Source organism: Dendropsophus ebraccatus, chromosome 4 (assembly GCF_027789765.1).
Source record: "Dendropsophus ebraccatus isolate aDenEbr1 chromosome 4, aDenEbr1.pat, whole genome shotgun sequence".
NCBI classification, from domain to species: domain Eukaryota; kingdom Metazoa; phylum Chordata; class Amphibia; order Anura; family Hylidae; genus Dendropsophus; species Dendropsophus ebraccatus.
Window position 1 is genome coordinate 83,398,542 of NC_091457.1, and position 22,753 is coordinate 83,421,294.

The 22,753-nt window shown below is 39.6% G+C and overlaps 1 protein-coding gene across 2 annotated transcripts in view; it reads right to left on the bottom strand.

Moving 5' to 3' along the window:
• Positions 1-1,674: 1,674 nt before the first annotated feature.
• CHST8 (carbohydrate sulfotransferase 8) overlaps positions 1,675-22,753 on the bottom strand; it is a 337,185-nt gene continuing 316,106 nt past the window's right edge. Inside the window, exons 1-3 of one of the 2 annotated variants that reach the window (XM_069968556.1) lie at positions 13,100-13,169; positions 9,367-9,404; positions 1,675-3,038 (exon numbers count right to left, since the gene is read on the bottom strand). In XM_069968556.1, the coding sequence (XP_069824657.1) occupies positions 1,905-3,038; positions 9,367-9,404; positions 13,100-13,154 (1,227 nt within the window). In that variant the 5' untranslated portion in view covers positions 13,155-13,169 and the 3' untranslated portion in view covers positions 1,675-1,904. Of the gene's footprint in view, positions 3,039-9,366; positions 9,405-13,099; positions 13,170-22,753 lie in introns of those variants that run through there. The other variant, XM_069968555.1, reaches the window with a different exon arrangement.

Sequence of the window (22,753 nt, forward strand, 5' to 3'; positions counted from 1 at the left end):
AGCAGGATTTCTGTGTACATTATGTGGCTATGGAGAGGGGAGGGGCTGTTAGGAGTGACTGAGCACGGAGCAGTCTTGCAAAGCACAACACCCTGCAATCTTCTCTCAGTAAGTTCATAGATAAGCACTGACCTTTCTGACCCCAGAATCCTGCGTTTTAGGTGCCCAGAGAGTCTACAAACAGCTGACCTGATTCATGTCACCTCTTCCTGCTCCCTCTTCTCCCTCGGCCCCTCCCCCCTCCATAAGGATAGAATGGAGAGAGCAGAGCCCCTCTTCACTGGCTTCTCTGTAATGAAGACGTGTTTGCCTGATAATGCACAGATAAGAAGTCAGGGGGGAGGCTGGGAGATTGCTTCTTGAGTACAGAAGGAGGCTTTTTTGGCTGATAAAACCTATTACAGAGTTTCTTTAAATCGCTTATACTACTGATTTCTGCAATTAAAAAAAAAATGACAGTTACGCTTTAAGCCACAAGCAGGGTGCAACCTGCAGTGTGAACAGAGTCATAGATGTGCTGCCATTGTTTTTCCTTTCTTTCTGATGTTTTTGGTTGTCGTGAAATTAGGACAGGATACTAACTAAAGGTAATTTTGTTTTTTTTCTATCCACTCATGCTGCAACTTCAGGCCAGGAAATTTCCCATCATGCATTTCCCTTATTGGTCCATTTGCATACTGGCCCCCTTAGCTTTCTTTCCTGCCCACTGCTGTCATTACTATTGCACAGTAAACACAGGACTGTTTTTTTTTCACTGATTTTCACTGAGCCGTGCATGGTGGGTGATTGTAAATAAAAACTTACAATATACAGAGCTGTGACACAAAGACAGGTACATATACCTGCATTCATTGACAGCAAGCAGAGATAGAACTATAACTTTTTATATTACAGAAACCTAGGCTCAGGGACACATGTAAGTGTATGGAAGCAGCACTTTTACATTCGCTAGCAGTGAACAGGTGCATGAAGATGATGCAGATGTCGTCTCCTGGGGGCCAGGTTACCAATGCAGTAGAAAGCTAAGCCGTCCCCCAGAGAGGAGATCACATGTCCTGTGTCTACAAAGGAAGGGGGGGAATAGGGAGCAGCGTGTTGTCAGAGAGGACACAGAGAAGATCATTTTAAACATCTAGAGCAGGGAAGTATGAGGAAAAAAAAAGGGAAAAGGTGCAAGACAGGTTATACATGTATATTAGACATAGAGTGGTATTGGGAAGGGGGATCATTTAGAATATTGTTTTTGTTACCCAGATACCCCCTGTAAGGCCCAGGAAGATACTGTACCAGGTCCCCACTCCTACCTGCTTCGGGGTCTTTTTTTTGCTTTTACCATACACCAGATAGCTTTAGTGATGGAGCCTTGACCGCTACTTTCCAGTAAGTGAGACACCTAATGACTGAATTTACAGCATTGTATATTATATAGAAAACAGGTAAAAAAAATACATTAAATAAATTGCAGAGCTGTAGTATATCACCTCCCCTGCTCATTTAACAGTATTATTTGGCAATGAAAGTGCCTATTTAAGAAAAAAATTTTCAGAACTATATAGAAAAATGAAGCCCTTATTTTTAAAAACCAATTTTATTTTTAACCAGCAAAAATAAGATCTATACAATAGAGAATCTTAAATATTTTCTTTCAATCTCAGAATAGAAAGAATGGGTTAATTGAATTTGATTTATCTGAGGTTTGCATCCCCATGACCAATTGCTTCAGTGCAATCTGACTGTAGAGAGATTGTAAAATATCTTTAGAACCTGTTTCAATTAAAAAAAAAGAAAAGCAAACTAAAAAGGTCATCTCTGAATCCAAAGACTTTTTTTAGTTCACATATTGTAGCACAATGCTGCCCTTAGTGGACGTTTTCTAGAAAACACTTTCCCCATTTTACATGTGATCAATACAGATCTTCAAATGGTTTAGAGTAATTAAACATTTGATAATCCATGTAATAAAAATCATAGGTACGTTGTCTTTCCAATGGGGACAATTGTGCAAAATATTGCTGTGTGATTTTATTTGTAGTCCTTTCCTCATTGGAATGTCTGTCTTTAAATCTGGGAAATGTCAAGTTTTGAGGCGCTCCTATAAGGTGTAGAAGAAAATTAGCATCTTCTTCCATACTCTCAAATTTCCCAATAAAATCATAATCTATCAAGCATGGACTGCAAAGTTTGCTAACATGATCCCAATGGATGTCCATGCCTACTGGTCTATGAACATCCAACAGGTATTGGATAAACTCCTTAAATTGTACCCCAGAGCCCGTCCTCAATGCTTCTCTTGTGGCATTCCTTCTGTATTTAGAAATGATAGCTTTACCAAACACCGGATGGTAATAGTTATTTGCATGTTCAAACTTGTCCCGGAAAGCAGAGACCAACCTCTCGAAAGGTTCTCGGACAAAGATCATCTTCTTATATGTGTTAAGACGATTGAAGATTCCTTTCCTGTCAAAACTGTCCAGTCTCTTCAAGTAGTTCCCATAGTGAACAGTGTTATGTTGAATATCCTTAGTGGAGGAAGCCAAGCCGTTAAGAACCATTAATACCCGTTTCCAGTTGGAACAACCAGCTTTCGGAACTTCACAATAGAGTATTTTGTGCTTGTCTTCCACAAAGATTCGGGAGACATGATAAGGGGTGATAATCCTCCTGCTACCACTCTTGTATTTCAAGCAAATGTCTTGCATAAGCTTCTTGCGTTGCCTTTGAACCTCATATAGCTTTCTCCATTTGCCATTGCTGTCCTCATAATCTGATGGCATGAGGTCCACAGCTGAACCGTTCAAGGGCATCAGTATGGGAGTCTCTTTCAATAGGAAATGCTTCCTCTTTTTCAAAAGCTTTTTCTCAGAATATATGTTATTGTCTCGTCTTAGAAAGATAGTCTTTTTCCGCCTGCGACTTGTGCTGTGTAAACTAGCCAGGTACTGATAAGGAGGATACGACGGTATGTCTTGGTTAATGTTCAGCAGCTGTTTGGCAGCAGCTTCTATTGAAGTTCCATATTGATTGTTGGATGTACAGTCCTGTGAACAGAATAGAGAATTATTCAGGATCCGGCAGCACAAAAGCTTACAAAACACATAGAAAAGAACATTGCTCATCTTGTCTGACAAATCAAAACACCATTCCAGCAGGCACCATGTTAGAGCACACTATTATTTGTGTATTCATGATATGGGGCAAACAAATAGCTTTTTTTTTTTTTTTTTAACAAAACTAAGCAGCTGCTGCAGATGACGGAATATGGGAACGCTACACAAAAAGACCAGAAACAAACATATCCTGTAAGATTAAGGAAAAGAAGGTCACAATATATATATATATATATATATATATATATATATATATATATATATATATATATATATTTTAGTGGTTATCTAGCATGAGAACATTTTTTTTTATATAATGCTGACCAGATGGAGAACATAATAAACATGTTCTTACCTGTCTAAACTCCCCCAGTGTCCTGTTGTGGTGTCTCTGGTGTCCTACCACTGACTACAGCCACTGCCAATTCTGAGAAGAACTTGTTTCAGGAGTGACAGCCTGATCAGAGACAAGTTCTTCTTAAAAAGGGGTGGCAGCTGCAGTCAGTAGGTGGTCACCGGAAATGCCACCACAGGACACCAGAGGAGCATGGAGAGGTACGCATAACATGCTTATTATGTTCTCCAGCAGGGCAGCATTGTAAAAAAGACTTTCTTTGGAAGAACATAGACTGTCTGTCATAGTCAAAGGATTGAAATGGAGGGACAGTGGTGCTCTCTAAATGGGTTAGTGTTACAATACAGAGCACAGCCACATGTACAGATGAGCTGCTGTGCTGGAATAAACACTGAAAAGACTGCTGAGGATTCTTTGTATTGCTGATTTGATGGGGGTGAGACACCCGCCAATCTCACCATGATCCTAAAGATTTCTTTTTTTCCTGGAAATATCCTTTAATTCAGATTATGATGAAATTCATGTGACCCTGTAAAATGTATTAATTATTTGCTCTGGTGAATATAGGTTATGGCATCATAAATATATGGTAGAGTAACTATTCATTTAAACTATGTAGCTTCCTGCTTCCTACATTCATTCTGCAATAATACTTAGGTGTTAGGGGATACATAAACATGGTGAACTAAGGGAGACTGGCTTGTAAGAATGAAGGAGGCCAATGGGACCGAGAACCCATCACATGTTAACTGGCTTAGAGTTGCTATTAGTTGCCTTTTCAGTCTTATTTAGTTCTATATATGTTTAACTGTACAGTCTAGCAATCTGACTTTCCACTGTCAGGTGTGACAAAAAATGCAAAATAAAAGCAAATGGCTAATTTTTCATGCCACTCGTCATTTGTGTGTGTAAAATGCGAAAGGTGATATTTGCCTAAGGCTATTTTTACTCTGGTATCAAGGCTTCTGTGTCTAATAGATCCAAACCAAACCAACAACGGATTGGTAAGGATTAGAGACGAGCACAACTCGAGCATGCTTGAGTCCAATCATTCGGCATGTGAAGCCCCAAATATTTGGCATTCAAGTCCCTAGAGAGTCTGAAAAAACATTCATACAGCCTATGACTGTATCCATGTTTTCCTGAACTCCCTAGAGCTGCATCCAACTTCTTCAGCCACCAGTATTCAAATGCAGAACACCTGGACTCAAGCAAGCTGGAGTTGTGCTCATGTCCAGAAGGGGTCTGATCCCAAGATTCTCAAGAGGCAAAACAAGGAGGCCTTCTGGAGCGCCATGACTCCTTCAGCATTTTTCCAAGTATAGTGGCAAATCTGGTGACATGTGGTTGTATGTATCACTCTGGCCTATGCGCTAACAATGTAAATACTATCTTATGCCTCTGAGATTTTCTCTATCACTATAAACCTTACATTTGAAATAACTGCTTTACTTCAGGACTCCTAGTGATTAGCCCTAACCTTGCTGCATTGAGTAATCTAAAGATCCCATGCCCCCTCACTACCGTCTCTTGATAAATGCTCCTAAAAGTATTTATTCTATGATGTATCACATGTCTTGATCAGGTGAATTGTGAATATGGAGGTCACTAAAATTACATTACTAAAGATATTTAATAAAGAAAATTGTGCTGCAGAGGAGGATGGAGATATTGTCCAACTTGAAAGCTCCATGTAACATTTTTCTCTGCAGGTTTGTAAAATGAAGACAGATCTTTTCTGTGTGACCCTCATGTCACCCTAACAAGCGTAGGCTTTTAACTTGCTGCGTTCAGCTGAAAACGCGCAGAGCTCTCCAGCCACTTACTAAGTGATGTAACGGACAGGGATTCATGGACCTTCATAGCCATGCACAGATTTCTTTATCTTTTTCTGGTTTAAGGCTTTCCCTCTTGTGTTCCAGTTATCTACTCAAATGCTTTCTATTTGGATGGGCAAAAAAGTGGTCACATAAAAGTTGACTCAATCTAGAGTTTGTGCCCTATAATAATAAAAATAAATAAATAAACATAAAATTATCATCTCCTTATGGCCCACAATAAACCTGGCAACCTGTAGTCTAGAAAAGAATAGATGTAAAGGCAGGATTCACACAGGATTTTTTTTAGTAATCATTTTGCTGCATAACACTCGCCAAATATGCTCTGAAAACTGTATGAAATGTGCGCACCTTTGTCTATATTGTTCTGAATGCACATTGCAAATTTGTAAGGGAAATTGTAATGCAAAATGCCTTATATTTTTCCAATATTGGAAAAATGTTCCATGTAAACGTACTGTAATATCTGAACCGACAGGAACATGGATGGCAGGATGGCTTGTTTATCATGACTACTACTTGTACAATTGGACTGGATAATAAAGCAGAACATACACAATGTTGTATAATGACGCTGACTTATTTATTTTGTGATTCTTAATTTATTATGCTAACATTTGCAGCTGATGTACTCTGTGGGACATTCTTGTCTCTAGAGGGTATTAACCTTGGAAAGTCTGAGAAACACAATCATAGTCATGATACAGACTGTCATCAAAGGCAGTCTGTATTCTGCTGATAGATTGCATATACAATTCAGCATAAAGTGGCTTCTGACAGCAGTGGAAGAAGGGTTAATAGCGGCCCAGTGTATAATTATTGCTGCTCTAGACGTGTCTGTCCACACTCTGAGCATCTGGTGTACAGTTCAGCACGGAAAAAAAAAAAAAAGTCTTGGAAGTGACATTTGCTGTGATAAAAGATGGCTGTGCTCCAGCTGGGCCAGGACTCAGCTGATGTCTATGAAATCTGTTTTCATGCAAAATAAGCTGTTGTGTTACAATCTGCACTGGTACAGAAAGTCGAGTGTGGACAAACCTCAAGCTGACTCCTAAGAAACAATAAGAATATTCACTTGCAATGTCTGCAAAATAAATGAGGGAAGGGAAGGTCCCTAATACATAAGATGGACATCACCTTTGTGTTAGAGAGACTATTGCCTGAATAGGTATAGCTTATTATGTAAAAATGTACTGGGTAATGTTGGTGTACAGATGAGTTCTAATATGAATTTCCTCTCATGCCTGTTAGGTTTATGATAAAAACTTCATCTCTGAACACCATATAACATACAATCTACATAAAACCTTGAATACCCATCTTGTAGTGATTAGTATTTACAGCCTGTATTACACATCACAGCTGCATACATAATTCTGCAAGCTCCATAGCTGGAATCTGTTAGCTTCCTGCTGGTTTGGTGTCATCTTTCCACTAGGCAGCAGTGTTATAAAGTACTCTGCTGTGGGAATACTGTGTCTCTAGGTTGTAGGACCTCTATTCTTGTTCACAATTGTTCATTGGCATGCTTTTCCTAATGAAAGACAGCAGAATTGCAAGTGCAGCCCTGGAGTATATGACAAGCTTTAACTTAAGAGAAGAGACAATGGCCTAGCGATAATATTGTTGTCTCGAGTATGTCTTCGTTTTATTGGTAGTAGATTCACTATTGTGCCACATGGGCTGCAGTAATTTGGGAGCTACCAGTCTGATCGGGCTAAAAGGCTGCTTGTCTAAATCTTGTTTATACTTTTTTTCCAATTGGTAAATTGTGCTACAGAATAATGCTTCATAATTTGTTACTTTTGGTTTATAAGGGTACGTTCACACTTACCGGATCCGCAGCTGATTTTCTGCAGCAGATCCACAGCAGATTTCATTTAAATAACTGAACACAGCATCAAATCTGCACCAACAAATCTGCTGCGGATCTGCTGCAGATCTGATGCGGATCCTGTAGGTGTGAACGCACCCTAAATCTGACCAGTAGATCACACAGAGCCATGACACACCCTCTTTTTAAAAATAAAATTAACATGTCGGAATTATGGCACACATTGGAAAACCTGTGCAACACAAAATTAGTCAGAAATAAGCCGAAAGTATTGAGCAGAGAACTTAGTTCATCTAGGTTGATGCATCTACAAAATAATTCAAAGGTGCACATGAAGATTTTTTTTTATATACCAACCAGCAATAAACATCTGGAAGTTTAGACACTAGGTATATTTAACAGGAATACTCCCTCAACATTTCCATGTACTAACAATGTAACAACAGAAAAAGATTTTGGCCTCCTACACAGAGGAGAGAGAGAGGATGGAAAAAGTACCAACAACTAGCAGAAAGAACAAACATATGAACTAGAACAAATAGATGGGAGAGGGCATACACTGAGCAAGGTCTGTACAGCTTACTAATGTGTGTCCATAGTATTTTTAATAGACGCTGGAGGAGAAAGAGTGCCATGATATCAGATAGCACATACCAGAATTGTTGGAGCCTTGGACAGGTGCAAAAGATTTGTTGTCTCCTGTTGTTCACATCACCAACAGGACGGAACATCATATGCAAAACAGTGGAAACCTAATACCAGCAGGTGGACAAAGTTCATTGATATTCTGTGTATTTAAAACACGAGAAAACTGAAATTCCCCAAACCTTTGTATGGGGGTAGCTGAATGTATAGGTCCCTTCCTCATTACATCAAGAATGCAGAAGGGGGGTCCAACCTGAAGGTATTTAATGCTAGATATCTGTCTCATAGTAAATATCTAGTGTGGTCCTTCCCTAATTATAGTTTTTAAAGAGGCACTAACTCAGACCTACAGCCATGGTATCACTGAGACGAGGAAGGACATAGGGCAAGGATCCAGGTCAGCATAAACCCAGGATGTTTCACAAAAGTCAAGGCTCTCCCTAAAGTTCCCTATAGTCTTTGTGGAGGAAGCAACTTAATTGCCCCAATGCTCCTGCATTTTCAGAGTAGCTCTTTAGCAATGTACCATGTACAATTTACTTTTAATGAAATTTTTCTTCTAAAAGCCTTTAAAGGTCATATCCAGGCTTAGCTTAGCTCAGCTCTGTTCCATTAAAGTCAATGGAACCGAACTGTTATATCACACCTAACATGGGGACAGGTGTGCAGGTTTTTGCAAGGAAGTAACTGTACTTTTTCTAATCCTGGATAACCCTTTAATTAATTTGTGCAAATTAAGCTTAAGGGCAATATTAGACGGCCCAATTTAAGGGGTAAGTGATCGCTGACCTGCTAGACTAGCACTCACCTACAGAGTTAAGTAACTTCCATGGCCATGTAAGTGTGTGTGTGAAGAGACAGATAGCAAGGGAGATTGGGCCATGGTCAGGAAACAAGATCATTCCTCTAGAACACGTGTCCACCCATTCTAGTGGCATTAAATCTAGGTGAGAAATGGATGTATGCATTTAGAAAATAACAAAAGCATAAGTTATGGAGCTCGATGACTTCCATACATAATATAGCACTTCATTTTCACATCTAAAATGATAATACTAATGAGCATGTATTGTTGTTAGAAAACTACATCCCTCTTATGCACATGTGTATGTATGTCATTGCCGTAGACTGTAAGGCTACACCTACATTGTTCCCAAAATTATCATGCATGCAATAATGTAGCTAACCATATTCTGTAACTTATAATTCTGTAATGTCATGAACAAATACAATTCAACTGCCCTTATATGTGATGCTGCAGTTTGTATTTCAGCCACTAGATGGAGCAGTGTTTCTTTCACAAACATTGATAACCATTTCCAACAGAGAAAAAAAAAATGAATTTGCAAATCAAAGAGGTTAGTCATTCTTTCAGGAATTTAAAATCCCCCAATGCTTATTTTTAAAACTGAAAACAACAGTTTATAAACCCAGGAACAGCAGCGATATAAAGCAATGGCAGAATGACTGATAAATCTATTCTATTGGCTGAAATGAATTACTGAGAATATCATATGCTGCCCAAACATATACACTTCATCACAGAGCACAATACCATAGCCCAAGAATATTGGACATCAAACATACCTTTTTGGGTTGGTGTAGTGCAAATTCAAACTTTACACCTATAAAAGAAATTGAGGGGAAATTAATCTCATCATATTGTCAGCAATAATTAAATATTTTAATCATCAACTTGTATTGTAACAAAATATTTATTTTAAGTCCGAACAGGAAAAAAGCAACAAAGCACCCCCCCTCAATACATAAATAAATACTTAAATAAAACACCACAGCAACATGATCATAGCGGCTATTCGCATCTATGTATATTATCTGTATTTCCTGACAAAAAAAATATGGGATTAATCCATCTGAACATTCTGGATTATTGGAACATCCCTCAAACTCTTTATGAAACCAGACACCACTTGCACCGCTCTGTTTGGAGAGTAAAGCGGACCTGAATGGGCACAGTGCTCAGCTGAGCGCTTATGGCAAAAGATGTTGGTTGTTCCATTAGGTGTGTGGAGGATTTCATGCAAGCATAAGAATGCAAAAGGTATGGAAGGAAGATACTGTATATAGGCAAACCAATAAAGATCTCAAAGCTTTAGGATAGAAAACTCATAGCAAGAAAATGTCTTGACATAGGAAAATAGTGAATTTCGAGGAAAGCCAGACAGAAGAAAACAAGGTTAGGGCCCTTGAACACTGAGTAAAAGAAGATAAATTTATGAGCGGAGACCGCTCGGCGGATTTGGCCCATAATTCTGCCTGTTCTATTACTTCAACTGGATTTCTCTTACGCCTCTCCTCTCCGCTCACAGAATAACCATGTTCATACTTTGAGTGGAGAGGAGAGGTGCAAGAGAAATGCTAGATTAAGGACCAGTCAACAGTTAAGGCATAAATGGACATTTTGGACACAACTCTCTTTTGATAAAAAAAAGTGTTTTGTAGACAATACAGTAATAATTCAGGCTATTAATGCACCTTCCCACAAAACAAGAGTGGTAAAAGCTTTTCTTCCAGGCACTGACATAGCCAGCAAGCAGTAAGGTCACAATCCATGCCGTAAAGCTGTTCAGTCAACCATTGTTTGAGAAAGCTGGAACCATCTTCATGTAGAATATTGTTTAGAATCAGTGAAGCTCATATGAAGAATTCAGGGCATTATAGAATCTGAGGAGGAGCAACAAAGTACAAACTGGGATTTTTGAATGATTCCATAATTTTTTCCTTTTCTTTACCTGAACAGGCATATGCCAATAATAATAGTAAACATCTTTCATGTATTTGACATGACATTTCAGAAGGTTCAGCTACTAAATATTGTTTTTTGTCACGTCTGTGATTTATGTATTTGCTCTGCAGTAAAGAGCTGGGGAATATCCTCTAAATGTAGTAATATCATCATTTTTCTCAGACATTGTACATGTAAACAATGAGCAGAAACAAGGCACTTCCTATAAACAGCATCTAAAATAAAATAAAGGAAATCGACTGGGAGCCACTGAGAATATTTGTATTTTCATGCCATTAATTTTATGACAGCAGTGAGCTCAGCTGCAAGGACTGAACATTTAAATTCATTGTCAGGAATATCAACACGGGCAAGATGGTAATTTACATATGTAAATATGTATTATTTCACCAAATGGCTAAATGGATTAAGGGAAGTGAGCAAATACCACGTTCTGGGAGACAGTACGATACAGAAAAGAACGTAGCTGCTTGGTTAATCAATATTAAAATAGATCTTTGATCTTGAACTGACTCTCTTATTGGTGGCAGCAAATACAGGGGTTAAAGGGTTGCCCTAACTAACCAGGATAATAGGTTCCCTTAGTACAAGCTGACAATAGGGGTTACGTATGTGTGGCTGCATCAAAGGGGATGTCCACACAAACTGCCTCACACTTGTTCTCAAGGGACAACCCCTTTAAATCCCATTTCTTTCAAAATAGACTCACCACACATATACACACCTTCTCCACTGAAAGCAATGACCATATCAAGACAAGGCTTTATATGTTCCCATTTACCAAACATTGCACACACCACAATGTAACGACAGGTAGATGTATTTATGTAAGTCTGTAGATGTGTAAGCTTTAAAAGAAGATACACACATTTTCAACCTAGAAAAATTACAGATTACAAAAAAAAAAAATAGTTGAGGGGTCTCCAACCTGGCATTAGAGCAGCATTGGTTTCACATTCGATTCAACACGAAATTATTGTTAATTACAGTAATAATGCCCCTGTGCACCCATATAGTTATAATGCATATTGTGCCATCATGCAGTAATAGTGTCCCCTGTACCCACTTACTTGTCAGGAGCAATAACCATATCATTTTCCTGACAATGTGGGGATTATGTCTTGGTAAAATGGTGGAGCAGGAAGCTTACAGCTCCTGCTCCACCATCATACTTCACTGCATAAACATCTGGAGGAAGCAGATGCCGAGAAGGGAGCTGGTCACCCAGAGATCTGAGGCAAAGGGCTCAAAAGGCCCAATGCTAGTAATGCCCCTGTCCTGTGCCCTGTTTATTGCAGATGACAGCCTTAGGAGCTGCATGCGTGTTTAAAGTGTAACTGTCACTTAGAAACAATTTTGCAGATATTAATAATACAAGCTATTTTAAGAAGTTCTGTAATCGTTTTTATTAGGCAAAGGAGCTTCTTTTTGTACTGAAAAGGGTGTTTTCCAGCCCCCCCCCCCCCTTTACCTCAGAAGCAGGTTTGCAGTGTCCATCATGGTCTAGAGAGTGGGGAGTGGTCGAGGGGGATGAGGGAGCAGGGAGAGGAGAGAAATAGTCTGTGTATATGAGAGCACAGCACAACATCCTGCAATCTTACCTCACCTAGTTCCTAGACCAGCACTGAGCAGTCTGACCTGTGACTCTAGCATTTTATGTGCCCAGACAGTGCAGGGCTGGTTCTCTCCTCTTCCTGCTCATTCATCCCCCTTAGTCCCTCTATAGGTTATAATGGACACAGCAAATCCATCTTCACTTTGCTTCTCTGTAACGTAGATTACTTTGCCTGATAATGCACAGATTTACAAGTGGGGGGGGGGGGGGGGGGGAGGGGGAGAGGTTGCAAAACAGCTTTTGGGGTACAAAAACAAACTCTTAAAATCGCTTGTACTATTAATTTCTGTAAAGTTGGTTTAAATGACAGTTACACTTTAAGGGTATGTTCACACTGAGTAAATCAGGCGGAATTCCCACCTGCCTCATTGTGCCGTAGCCTGTCGATGGGAGAGCTTGCGCGTATCCGCTGCTCTCCGCTCAAGACTCCTGGTTTAGAGCATACAGCTCCTATGCAGAACAATGTAAAGTGTTAACTAACGCCTGACTGCTGGATCAGACAACACTCAAAATTTGTCAGGTGTAACCAAGGAAAAGGTCTGCATAGCCGCAAACATAAAACTGTAGCATTTTCTAATCCCAGTTGCCAGGTTACTTTATTTTTTTATTTTGGATGCATTAAGACAGTAAAAAAAAAAACTCTAAAAAGACTATATACTTTTTAACAGGGACAAATGCAGTGTGGCAGTGGGAGAAAAGGCAAGAAGTTGTATTCCCCTCGCTAGATTATTATTTATTATGCACAGGGTCAAGGAAATGAAATAAACGGGGTGAATATTTGTATATTAGTCATTTGTAATGCAGCTTTTCCCAGCAAATTGAGGCTGCGCTCTCCCCTATCTTTATAAATGTGCTGTGATACAGTCACCTTCTCCCCTCCTGAAGCACAGATTGTGAGGTGAAAGTCAGAGAAAACGCTGCTATAAAGAGTTCATTACCTGGGAAATTCTTCACCTCGTGTAACATGCTAAGATCATCATTTCCTCGGTGCATATTCGCAGGGACAACATAAATTACCACTTCTCCTCTGTTCTCTGTGATCAGATTACCTCACATAGAAAATGAGGCAAAATGTATTTTTAGCCGAGCACAGACGCAGTAGTTACACTGGGGAATAGCCGCTTCATTGTCCGTCGCCTGTGATTTGTGAGGTGAATACTTATAGCTTGTGCTCAGTGTGGACAGCAGGAGCCCAAACAGTAGAAATGGACACATTATAAATTAGAAAATCTTGGCACTAGGGGATTTACCACCCAGGATGGTAATAGTGGCAGCGGTCCATGAAAAAGTGGAAGTTTATGAATTTCCCCTCTGGAATTTTTATATTGTATAACACAGAACAGATTCATGGGGATGGAGAAGATTGTCAGCAAAAAAGCAGGTATATGTTTAGTTACTGTGGACTTACTAACCACATGTTGCTCCTGATCTTTCCCCCAACTGACCTCAGATGTTGCCTTCTTCTTGTGTTCAGTTTCTTATTGAAAAACCAACATTTCTTCAAACCAACTGGTATCAGAAAGTTATACATATTCGTAAATGAATTTTATTTTTTTTAAACTGCATCCAGTACTTATCAGCTGCTGTATGCCATACAGGAAGTGGGGTATTCTTTCCAGTCTGACACATTGTTCTGTGCTGTCACTTCTGTCCATGTCAGGAACTGTCCACAATAGCAAATCCTTATGGGAAACCTCTCCTGCTGTGGACAGTTCCTCACACAGACTGAAGTGGTAGCAGAAAACACCTTGTGAGACTGAAAAAAAAACTTAAGCTTTCCAGTACTTATCAGCTGCTGAATGTCCTCCAGGAAATTGTTAAGTTAAAAAAAAAAAATAGAAGTAATTTACAATTCTGTAACTTTCTGACATCAGTTGATTTGCAAACATTTTTTTCTCGAGAGTATTGCTTTAACTTTTCAATCATGTACCCATGGGTACTTTATGGTTGAAAAGGTGCTCACTTCTACAAACCCTAGAATGCACTGCTTTCCCTCAGCTCCCCATCATGTCCCTCCCACTCAGCCTACTCTCCTCCCTCAGTACTCTAGTTCTATGCCCAAAGCTGTTGCAGAACATCTAATTTCACTGCAAACTATTGCACAGTGGATGCAACACCTGCTGCAGGCACTCCCTGTCTGCTGTTTCTGTAGCATCATTCAGCACAAGGCAGCAAGCTCTCACACACCACTCCTCCTAAATGTCACAATAAAGATATATTTATATATATGTATCTGTGTATATAACAGGTAAATGGTGATTTAGACTGTAGGGACTGGTCAGAGACAGTGACATCACTTAGTGGGTGGACTTAGTGCTCAGAGACGGTGTCCAGCCAAGCCTCCTGTGACATCACATGATGATGTGTGCCCTGGGAGGGAGGCTTGTCAGTAATTTGTAAACATATAGATATAGGTCTGCACTGGAGCTGTGTACACAAAAACAAGCAGATTTGCAAAAAAATTATAAATTCATAATTTTTATATAGTTCTGATGCATTGCAACAGTTTAGATATCCTTGACGTTTCAGCGTGCCAGTGGTCTGGAAATACCAAGTGCTGATGGTCTCGGAACAGTGGCCCAGTACTTATGTTTAGCTGAGGGATTCCATGGGGTTCATGCAGAAGGCTGCAGATCCCTTCCATTATCAATGTTTACTACCGTCCTATCCACCCTAAGCAGTTTTAGTATCAGTGACTTAATTATTATATTAGTCTTATACTGGTGTATTTGGGATTTCATGCCCCTCCTTGAGGATTTCATGTGCTGCATTTCGCACAGACTGGCCAGTGATTGCAGCAATTACAGAAGGTGCAGACAAGCACGTCCTCCAATCAGTCAATACTATGAACAGGACTAATTGTTGGATGTCCTCCGTGTAGGCCACTGTCCGGTTGTATTGTTCCCAGCTCTCAAGCACACGGATCAGGAGGACATGCATTGCCCTTGATTGAAGAGCACTTTGATGCATCATAAGACAGATGGCTTCCAAATATTTTCTCTTTCACCAGCAAGTGAGCATTCACCAACGACATGTCACCTCAGGTTGCTGAAGACATACTGAACAACATCTTCAAGTGGTCTAAACTCAAGACAGTAAAATTACATTGCTTAAATCTCCTCTAATCAAATCTCAGTTTAGTATTCTACAGAATCTCTGACATTCTCAGCATCTAAATCCTTGAGTTACGGCGCAACAAGGCTGGATATTGTAAATTATATTATCATGAGCTGTACAGAAGAGATGCCCCCACTGGGCATAGAGAAAGCTCATTTCTCTTAATGCTGAAGCAATTATATCCACCTTCTAAAGTGATGAGTTTGATTTAATAGGGTGACTGCAGTGTAATGTCACTTGACTTTCTTCATGGGAAGGGGAGACTTTCTATAATTATGGACTTATAAAAATTGGTTTGCAAGGAGGAATGGAACAGTTATTTATAGCAACCGGTTCTAGGTGCTAAGTATTCATGTTCTAATCTAACTCAAGGGAATGACAATTGCTATCCGATTGGTTGCCAAGAGTATTACCACTGTTTGTTTTATTGTCTTGACAGGATAGAAGTTAAAACTCATGGGAACTCCGAAGTCATCTTGTAAAGCGAGCAGTATATGTAATAACTGGAAGTCCCACACACTCGTAAGGGGAGGGCATAGGACTTGAAGCAATTCCATATACCACTCACTTTAGGGGCAGACCACGAGTATGTGCTATGGTTTATTGTATATCTCCAGAGGTGCAACATCTGTAACAGGGCTCTCTCCTAATATGAGCCATTTTACTACATGGCAGAGGGGTCTTTGGGCCTCCTCAGACATCAGGGGCCCATAGCAATGTAAAGATGATGTTGATCTGGGCTGTGGCCATTTGATATTGTTTGATATTTAAACAGTTTCCCCCCCCCCCCCCCATTTCTATACAAAAGTATTATTATTTAAAATTCAGCTGGATACTACTGGAAACAGCCAACCATCAGACATGTCTGATGACCATCTGAACTCCCTGCTAAGAGGAAACCAGTCTATGGCTTTATCCACGTTTTCCAGGCAGTCTCAGGGCTGCAGCCACTGCTAATGAAAAGCTCCATGCTCTGGTTCGGACAGAGACGAGCATGCTTGAGTTGGGCTCATCTATACTTGTGAACCTATTCATCAGATGGATCATACAGCATGCAGGAAAAAGGGCATATTTAGCCTGTGATATGAGCTCATGTCTAGTGATGAGCTAACCATGCCGAGGTTCGGGTTTGTACGAACGTGAACCATTGGCATTTGACTTTATGTTTTCATGCCCCTCGGTGAAGGCAGAGACAGCCCGAGCCCTGCCTGGAAAACAAATCTTAGGCTGTATCCCTGTTATCCAGGCGGGACTCGGGCTTTTTCCACCTTCCCCACAAACAGGAAGATAGAGTTAAATGCCAGTGGTTTGAGTTCGTACGGTTCCCTCATCACTACTCATGTTCTGCCCTTTGATGAACCTCTGCTAGACAAATAATGCAATCTCAACAACACTCAAATACATTTCTTTATAAACAGGTCCCCTAGCAGTCATATGCCATGTGTATTCCAACTTAAAAGGTGATACCCAGAATGTGCAAAATTAACATTTACTTTCCTGTGAGAACAGAACCAAACCTGTCCTTAGGTTGGGTGTGGTATTGCAATTCTGCTCCGTTTACTTTGTGGAACCGAGCTCCCAAACCATACCCAAATTGAGAACAGGAGAGATGCGGTTTCTGAAAGAAAGCTTCCACGTTTTTCTTAGCCTGGACAACCACTTTAAATTAACAGCTATACCCTGTACACAGGGTGGAGGATAATTTTGAGATCCAAACAACTTTGTTTTAAATTGAGAGATGGAGTCGGTACGTGCAAACCTGCTTAATTCAAAACAAAGGAGTTGGAGTATCCCTCTAGGGTTCCAGGAACGTGTAAAGGATCTGCAACAGATTTGATGTTGAATATATGATGCTGCAGGTTTATATGCTGTGTGTTATCATTTAATTACATTGATATCTGCAGCTTCAAATGTGTATGTGTTAATGGACCCTTAATATGCATCGGTCACCTGGGGGGAAAAAAAAAACGTACCAAACCGTCAACAGTGGTCTTGATAAAAGGATACTATTAATACCTTCACTTTTACTATCCATGCCTTTAATCATATGATACTCTAATTTTGCATTGAAGTGTCAAATAAACCATGCCACGCAAATCAGGCCATCTAAAAAGGACCTTTACTACTTGTAGGACTCTACTCTTATGTGGCAGACAGAAATTTAAGCTTGCACTGTGCCTATAGCAACACCAATGCCAGTTTAGATTATCTTATCTCACGAAGGACTGTTTTAGACAATACATATAAAAAAAAAGTTAAAGCCCTTTAATTCCTCTATTGCATCATTCACTCCAGGGAACCTTTATTTTGGCATCACTCATTTTCATGGGTTTTGTACAAAAGCAGTTGTATTACTAATATAAAATTCATCCTCACATCAGAGTGCAGAGCATATGCTTTCCTAAAGGTGTCTAGTGTAAATAATTTTTACAACCAAGTCACCCAGTAATTAAAAAATAATGTAACATTTGCTGGTTTGGTATTTGCAGAGAAAACCTATTACTTGGTGCAAACAGACTCACTAAAGGACATGTTCCACAGATCTGGATTTAAAATGTCACAGAGGGAGCTGGACAGTCGTATTAACAAGTCTCACTAAAAAAAGGACATTTTGCAGAACTGATAAACAGAGCTTGGATGGGTAAAGTTATCCATCACATGAGATATAAAGTATATAAAATACATCTCATTGGTCTCCTAATAGTAACTGTGGATAAATAGATAAATAGAAATCCAACATAACACACACTCTAACTTATTATACACTATGAGGGGGATTTATCAGTCATTTTTACCAGAAAAAGTATAAGAATTTTGAGCGATTTACATGACTGTCACCACTAGGCGGAGTGCAGCATAAAAGGGGATAACCATGATGACCCATCACATTTGCTATGCTTTACACCAGTAACCTAGTCTAGGCATAAATCCACCCCAGCTTGGCAGTGGGGAGCCTACTTAGACCGGTTAGTAAGTTCCCCCCTCTGTTTACATTAGGTTCTAAGTACCGTAGACATCCTCTCTTTCAATGCTCAAAGTAAACATGTCTAATTGCACCCACAATGACATTGTTTCTAAACTGACATTTATACCACTCCCATACCAGCAGTAACCAAATGAAACCACCACTTTGTCACCCATCATGTGCCCCCAAATGATATCACTTTGGTTGTCCAGGCATGATGAGAATTGTAGTTATGCAACAGCTTAAGTGCCGAAGGTTCATCATCAGTGGTATAGACCTAGTTTTCTTTGTGACACAACCACTTTAGGTAAAGAGCCAAGGGTTGTCACTAGAACATCTGCATCAGGTGTTTTTTTTATTTTTATTTATTTTTTGGAAATTCCACAAACCTCTACACTAAATTTTTCTACAGTAGATTAGCAAAGTGGAATGTATACCTATATACTGTATAGTGTATCTATGCATTATAGTTTGATTACCAAATCACACAGGTATACAAGAAACAAATATAAACTTCACTTATACTATTACTGACCAAAATGCAAGACCAACAATACCAGTATACAAGGACCAGATTATACTACAAATATACAAATACATATATTTTTTACATTATAAATTATTTTAATTCCAAAGCAGCGTGGCAATGATAATACACTTTTCTATAACCTTCCCTAATTGCGCCGCTGGTGGGAAAGAGAGGGGAAAAAATCCACCAAGGAAGCTTAAGACACAATATTTTCCTCAATTCCCTCCAATTTTGATATCTTTCTGTAGGATAGATATCCAGTAGTGGAGTCTTTCCCCGCACGGCATAATGTATGAATATCATGCCGGGATCGGGAAAAGCATTTGAAAATTCGCTGCTGTGGCATTACAGTGCCGGGAATATTCAAAACACTTTACTCGCTCTTGGCATATTGATACATCATGCTTTGCTGGAAAAACTCCACTACATGGCGTTCCTGTCCATGTTTCATGAAACGTGGGAATAAGCCCTAAATCCTTCTATTCTAAAGTCTTTTCCAACACAGAAATGCCAATAGGATACTTCGATAGAGGATTCCTCGTTCCCAAGTGCATTATTTCACATTTAGAAACATTGAACTACAAATTCCATATTACAGACACCTCCAGGAATATCAACCCTATTGCACAGTTTGTGTCATACCTCTATAGGGAGGAAAGAACTGCCCACAAAGCTCAGAGACAGGATTGTGTAGAGGCACAGATGTGGAGAAGGGTAAAACAAAAAATTCTGCTGCTCTAAAAGTTCCCAAAAGCACAATGGCCTACATAATTCTCAAATGGACATTTGGAACAACCAGAACTCCTCCTTGAACTGACCGCCGCACCAAACTAGGTATTTAGGGGAAAGCATGATTTTTTAAAATATTTTTATTTTAGCAGACAGCCATAAAACAAACTGTAAAAATAAGTGAAAGGGCCTAAAGACTCTTAATGCAATGTGTTTTCCTATAAATATAGATCAGTATTAGTTACTGTAAATTTTACACAGTGGACAGTATTATCGTTATCCACATGTAAGGACAAAAAGTAAAGCACTCACCTGGCCGGAAGAAGCATCATTTGATGTGAAACTGCCACCACCCGGCACTGATTGCCTGCTCCCCCCATACTATGCACAGTTGAAAATAAACACCAAGGGGGAGATTTATGAAAGGGTGTAAATATACACCTGGTGTAAACTGCCCACAGCAACCAATCAGAGCTCCACTTTGTTCTACCAGAGCTGAAAGCTGAGATGTGATTGGCTGCAGTGGGCAGTTTACACCAGGTGTATATTTACACCCTTTCATAAATCTCCCCCCAAGTGACTGCAGCAATATTTGGGTGAGTGCTTTCCTTTTTGTTTTTACATGTGAATTGCTTCTCTGTGATCTAGCACTCCCTAGCTTCTAGAAAATCCGTTCTTTTCTTTGCACCATCTGTTTTCTGATTCTAGTGGATGTGTCTTTAGCTTAGGGAGCAGCATTATAGTTTTATTCGTAGCACAGGATCTGTGTAGTGTCCAGTGTTCTGTCCCAACTGCATAACAAAAACACCTGATATCCAGGCAGCAATAATTCCATTAATAAATGCATCCTGTGGCGACAAAGTTTAGAACACCTCCAAAACAGTTCCTAATGTACAGTTCACTGAGCACAGGACATCATTTCATGATAGAGAAACCATTGAGGGATGCTTAACCAATGATATTAGAATAGGCACAGGCTTCAAAACAAAGCTATTGCTATGTTGCTAAGTGTGCCATGAAGATTTGCATCAGATTTCCCTGTTATGCTCAGGACCCTTACTGAAACATGTTGTAGCATAGAGCAGAACTGATTATGCAGATGTGCTTCCGCAACATGCACATTATAAACTGGCCTGAACAGACACAAATCAACATCAAAAATATCTATGAGCAGACTTCCTAAAAAGGACCCATCAATTTTCTTTTTTTGCGTGCTGTTTTATTAAATGTAGCAGTAAACAAATACAGCAGCTTAGGTGTCCTACAGTATATAAAGGGAACTTGTCACCAGAGTAGGTTCCCATTAGTTTAGGACATATGTACAATACCCCAAATGGCCCATCTCAATATAAAAAAAATTACATAGTAACATAGTTAATAAGGTTGAAATAAGGCAAGAGTCTATCAGGTTAAACCTAGAGTAACCCTACTATGCTGATCCAGGGGAAGGCAAAAACCCTTATGAGGCAGATGACAATTGGCCCATCACATGGAGAAAATTCTGCCCCCCCTCCCCCGACTCCAACGCCAATCAGAATAAATCCCTGCTGGATCAATGTATCACCAGAAATCTATTGCCCATAACTTGTAATAATACATTTTTCAAGAAAAGCTTTCAGGCCTCCCTTAAACTTATTTAGTGAATTAGCCACAACAACATAATGTGGAAGAGAGTTCCATAGTCTCACTGCTTTTACAGTAAAAAATCCACGTCTGTGCTGATGGAGAAACCTTCTTTCCTTTAGACGTAGAGGATGCCCCCTTGTCATGGTTACAGACCTAGGAGTAAAAAATTACTACAAAGATCCCAGTACTGTACATTCATATATGTACATTGTGATCAGATCGCCCCTAAGACGTCTTTTTTCTAAATAAACCCAAGCTTGTTAATCAGTATTGGTACTGTAAGCCACCCATTCCCTTAATGATCTTGGTCACCGTCTTATGTACCCGGTGCAGTTCAACTGTGTCCTTCTTATATACCGGTGCCCAAAACTGTACACAGTATTCCATGTGTGGTCTGACCAGTGTCTTATAAAGAGGCAAAACTATGTTTTCATCTTGCCTCTTGCATCTATGCCTCTTTTGATGCATCCTATTATTTTATTAGCTTTGGCAGCTGCTGCCTTGCACGGTTCACTACAGTTGAGTTTACTGTCCACCAATACCCCCAGGTCCTTTTCAGAAGCAGTTTTTTATTATTAAGCATATAACTGTACTTATTATTTCTACAGCCCAAATGCATAACCTTACATTTATAAACATTAAACTTCATTTGCCATTTATCTGCCCAAGCCTCCAGCTTTTCCAAATCCCTCTGTAATATATTATCCTCCTCTGTGGTGATTACTTTACCCAGTTTAGTATCATCTGCAAAAATGGAGATTCTACTCTGTAGTCCCTCTACAAGGTCATTAATAAACATATCAAAAAGAAGTGGACCCAATACTGACCCCTGTGGTACCCCACTAGTAACTGTTATCCAATCAGAGTATGATTCATTAATGAGCACCCTCTGTTTCCTATCACTCAACCAGTTACTTAGCCATTTGTATATGTTCTACCCTAGTCCCAGCATCCTCATTTTATATACCAACCTTTCATGTGGCACAGTATCAAATGCCTTTAAAAAGTCCAATTACACAACGTCCACAGCCTCCCCCAGGTCCAGTGTATAACTGACCTCTTCATAGAAGCTGATCAGATTATGCTGGTGCTGTGTTATAAGATTATTTGCATTAAGATATTCCAGTATAGCATTATAACCCCCTCAAATACTTTACCCACTATACATGTTAGACTTACGGGCCTATAGTCTCCAGAATTATATATTGTATATATTTTCTGAACAAATGAGAGACCTGAAAGAAGGGGGGATAATTGGACCTCCTTTACTAACTGGAGGCTCAACCCTGTATGTCAATTGGTAAAGACTGGGAGAGTGCATGCTGCGGCTCAGCATGACTTCTGTGGCACTTCAGCTACCAGAAGAAAAAATACAATTTTATAACTCTGCAAATGGCCATCAGAAAACACAAAGACATCTTTTGCTTTATCTCCCTTTCATCCATCTGCCTATGTCTGCACCTCTATGCCTGACAGATTCCCTTTAATTTCATATTATTCTTTTTGTGAAAGCTGTGCTGTGGCTGGTTCATTTAGCTTGTGTAAACCTGTACTGTTAGTACTTTTTAAAATATTTTATACAGGCTTTGATGGCGGTGAAAAAAAAAATTAGCCACCATTCCAGTG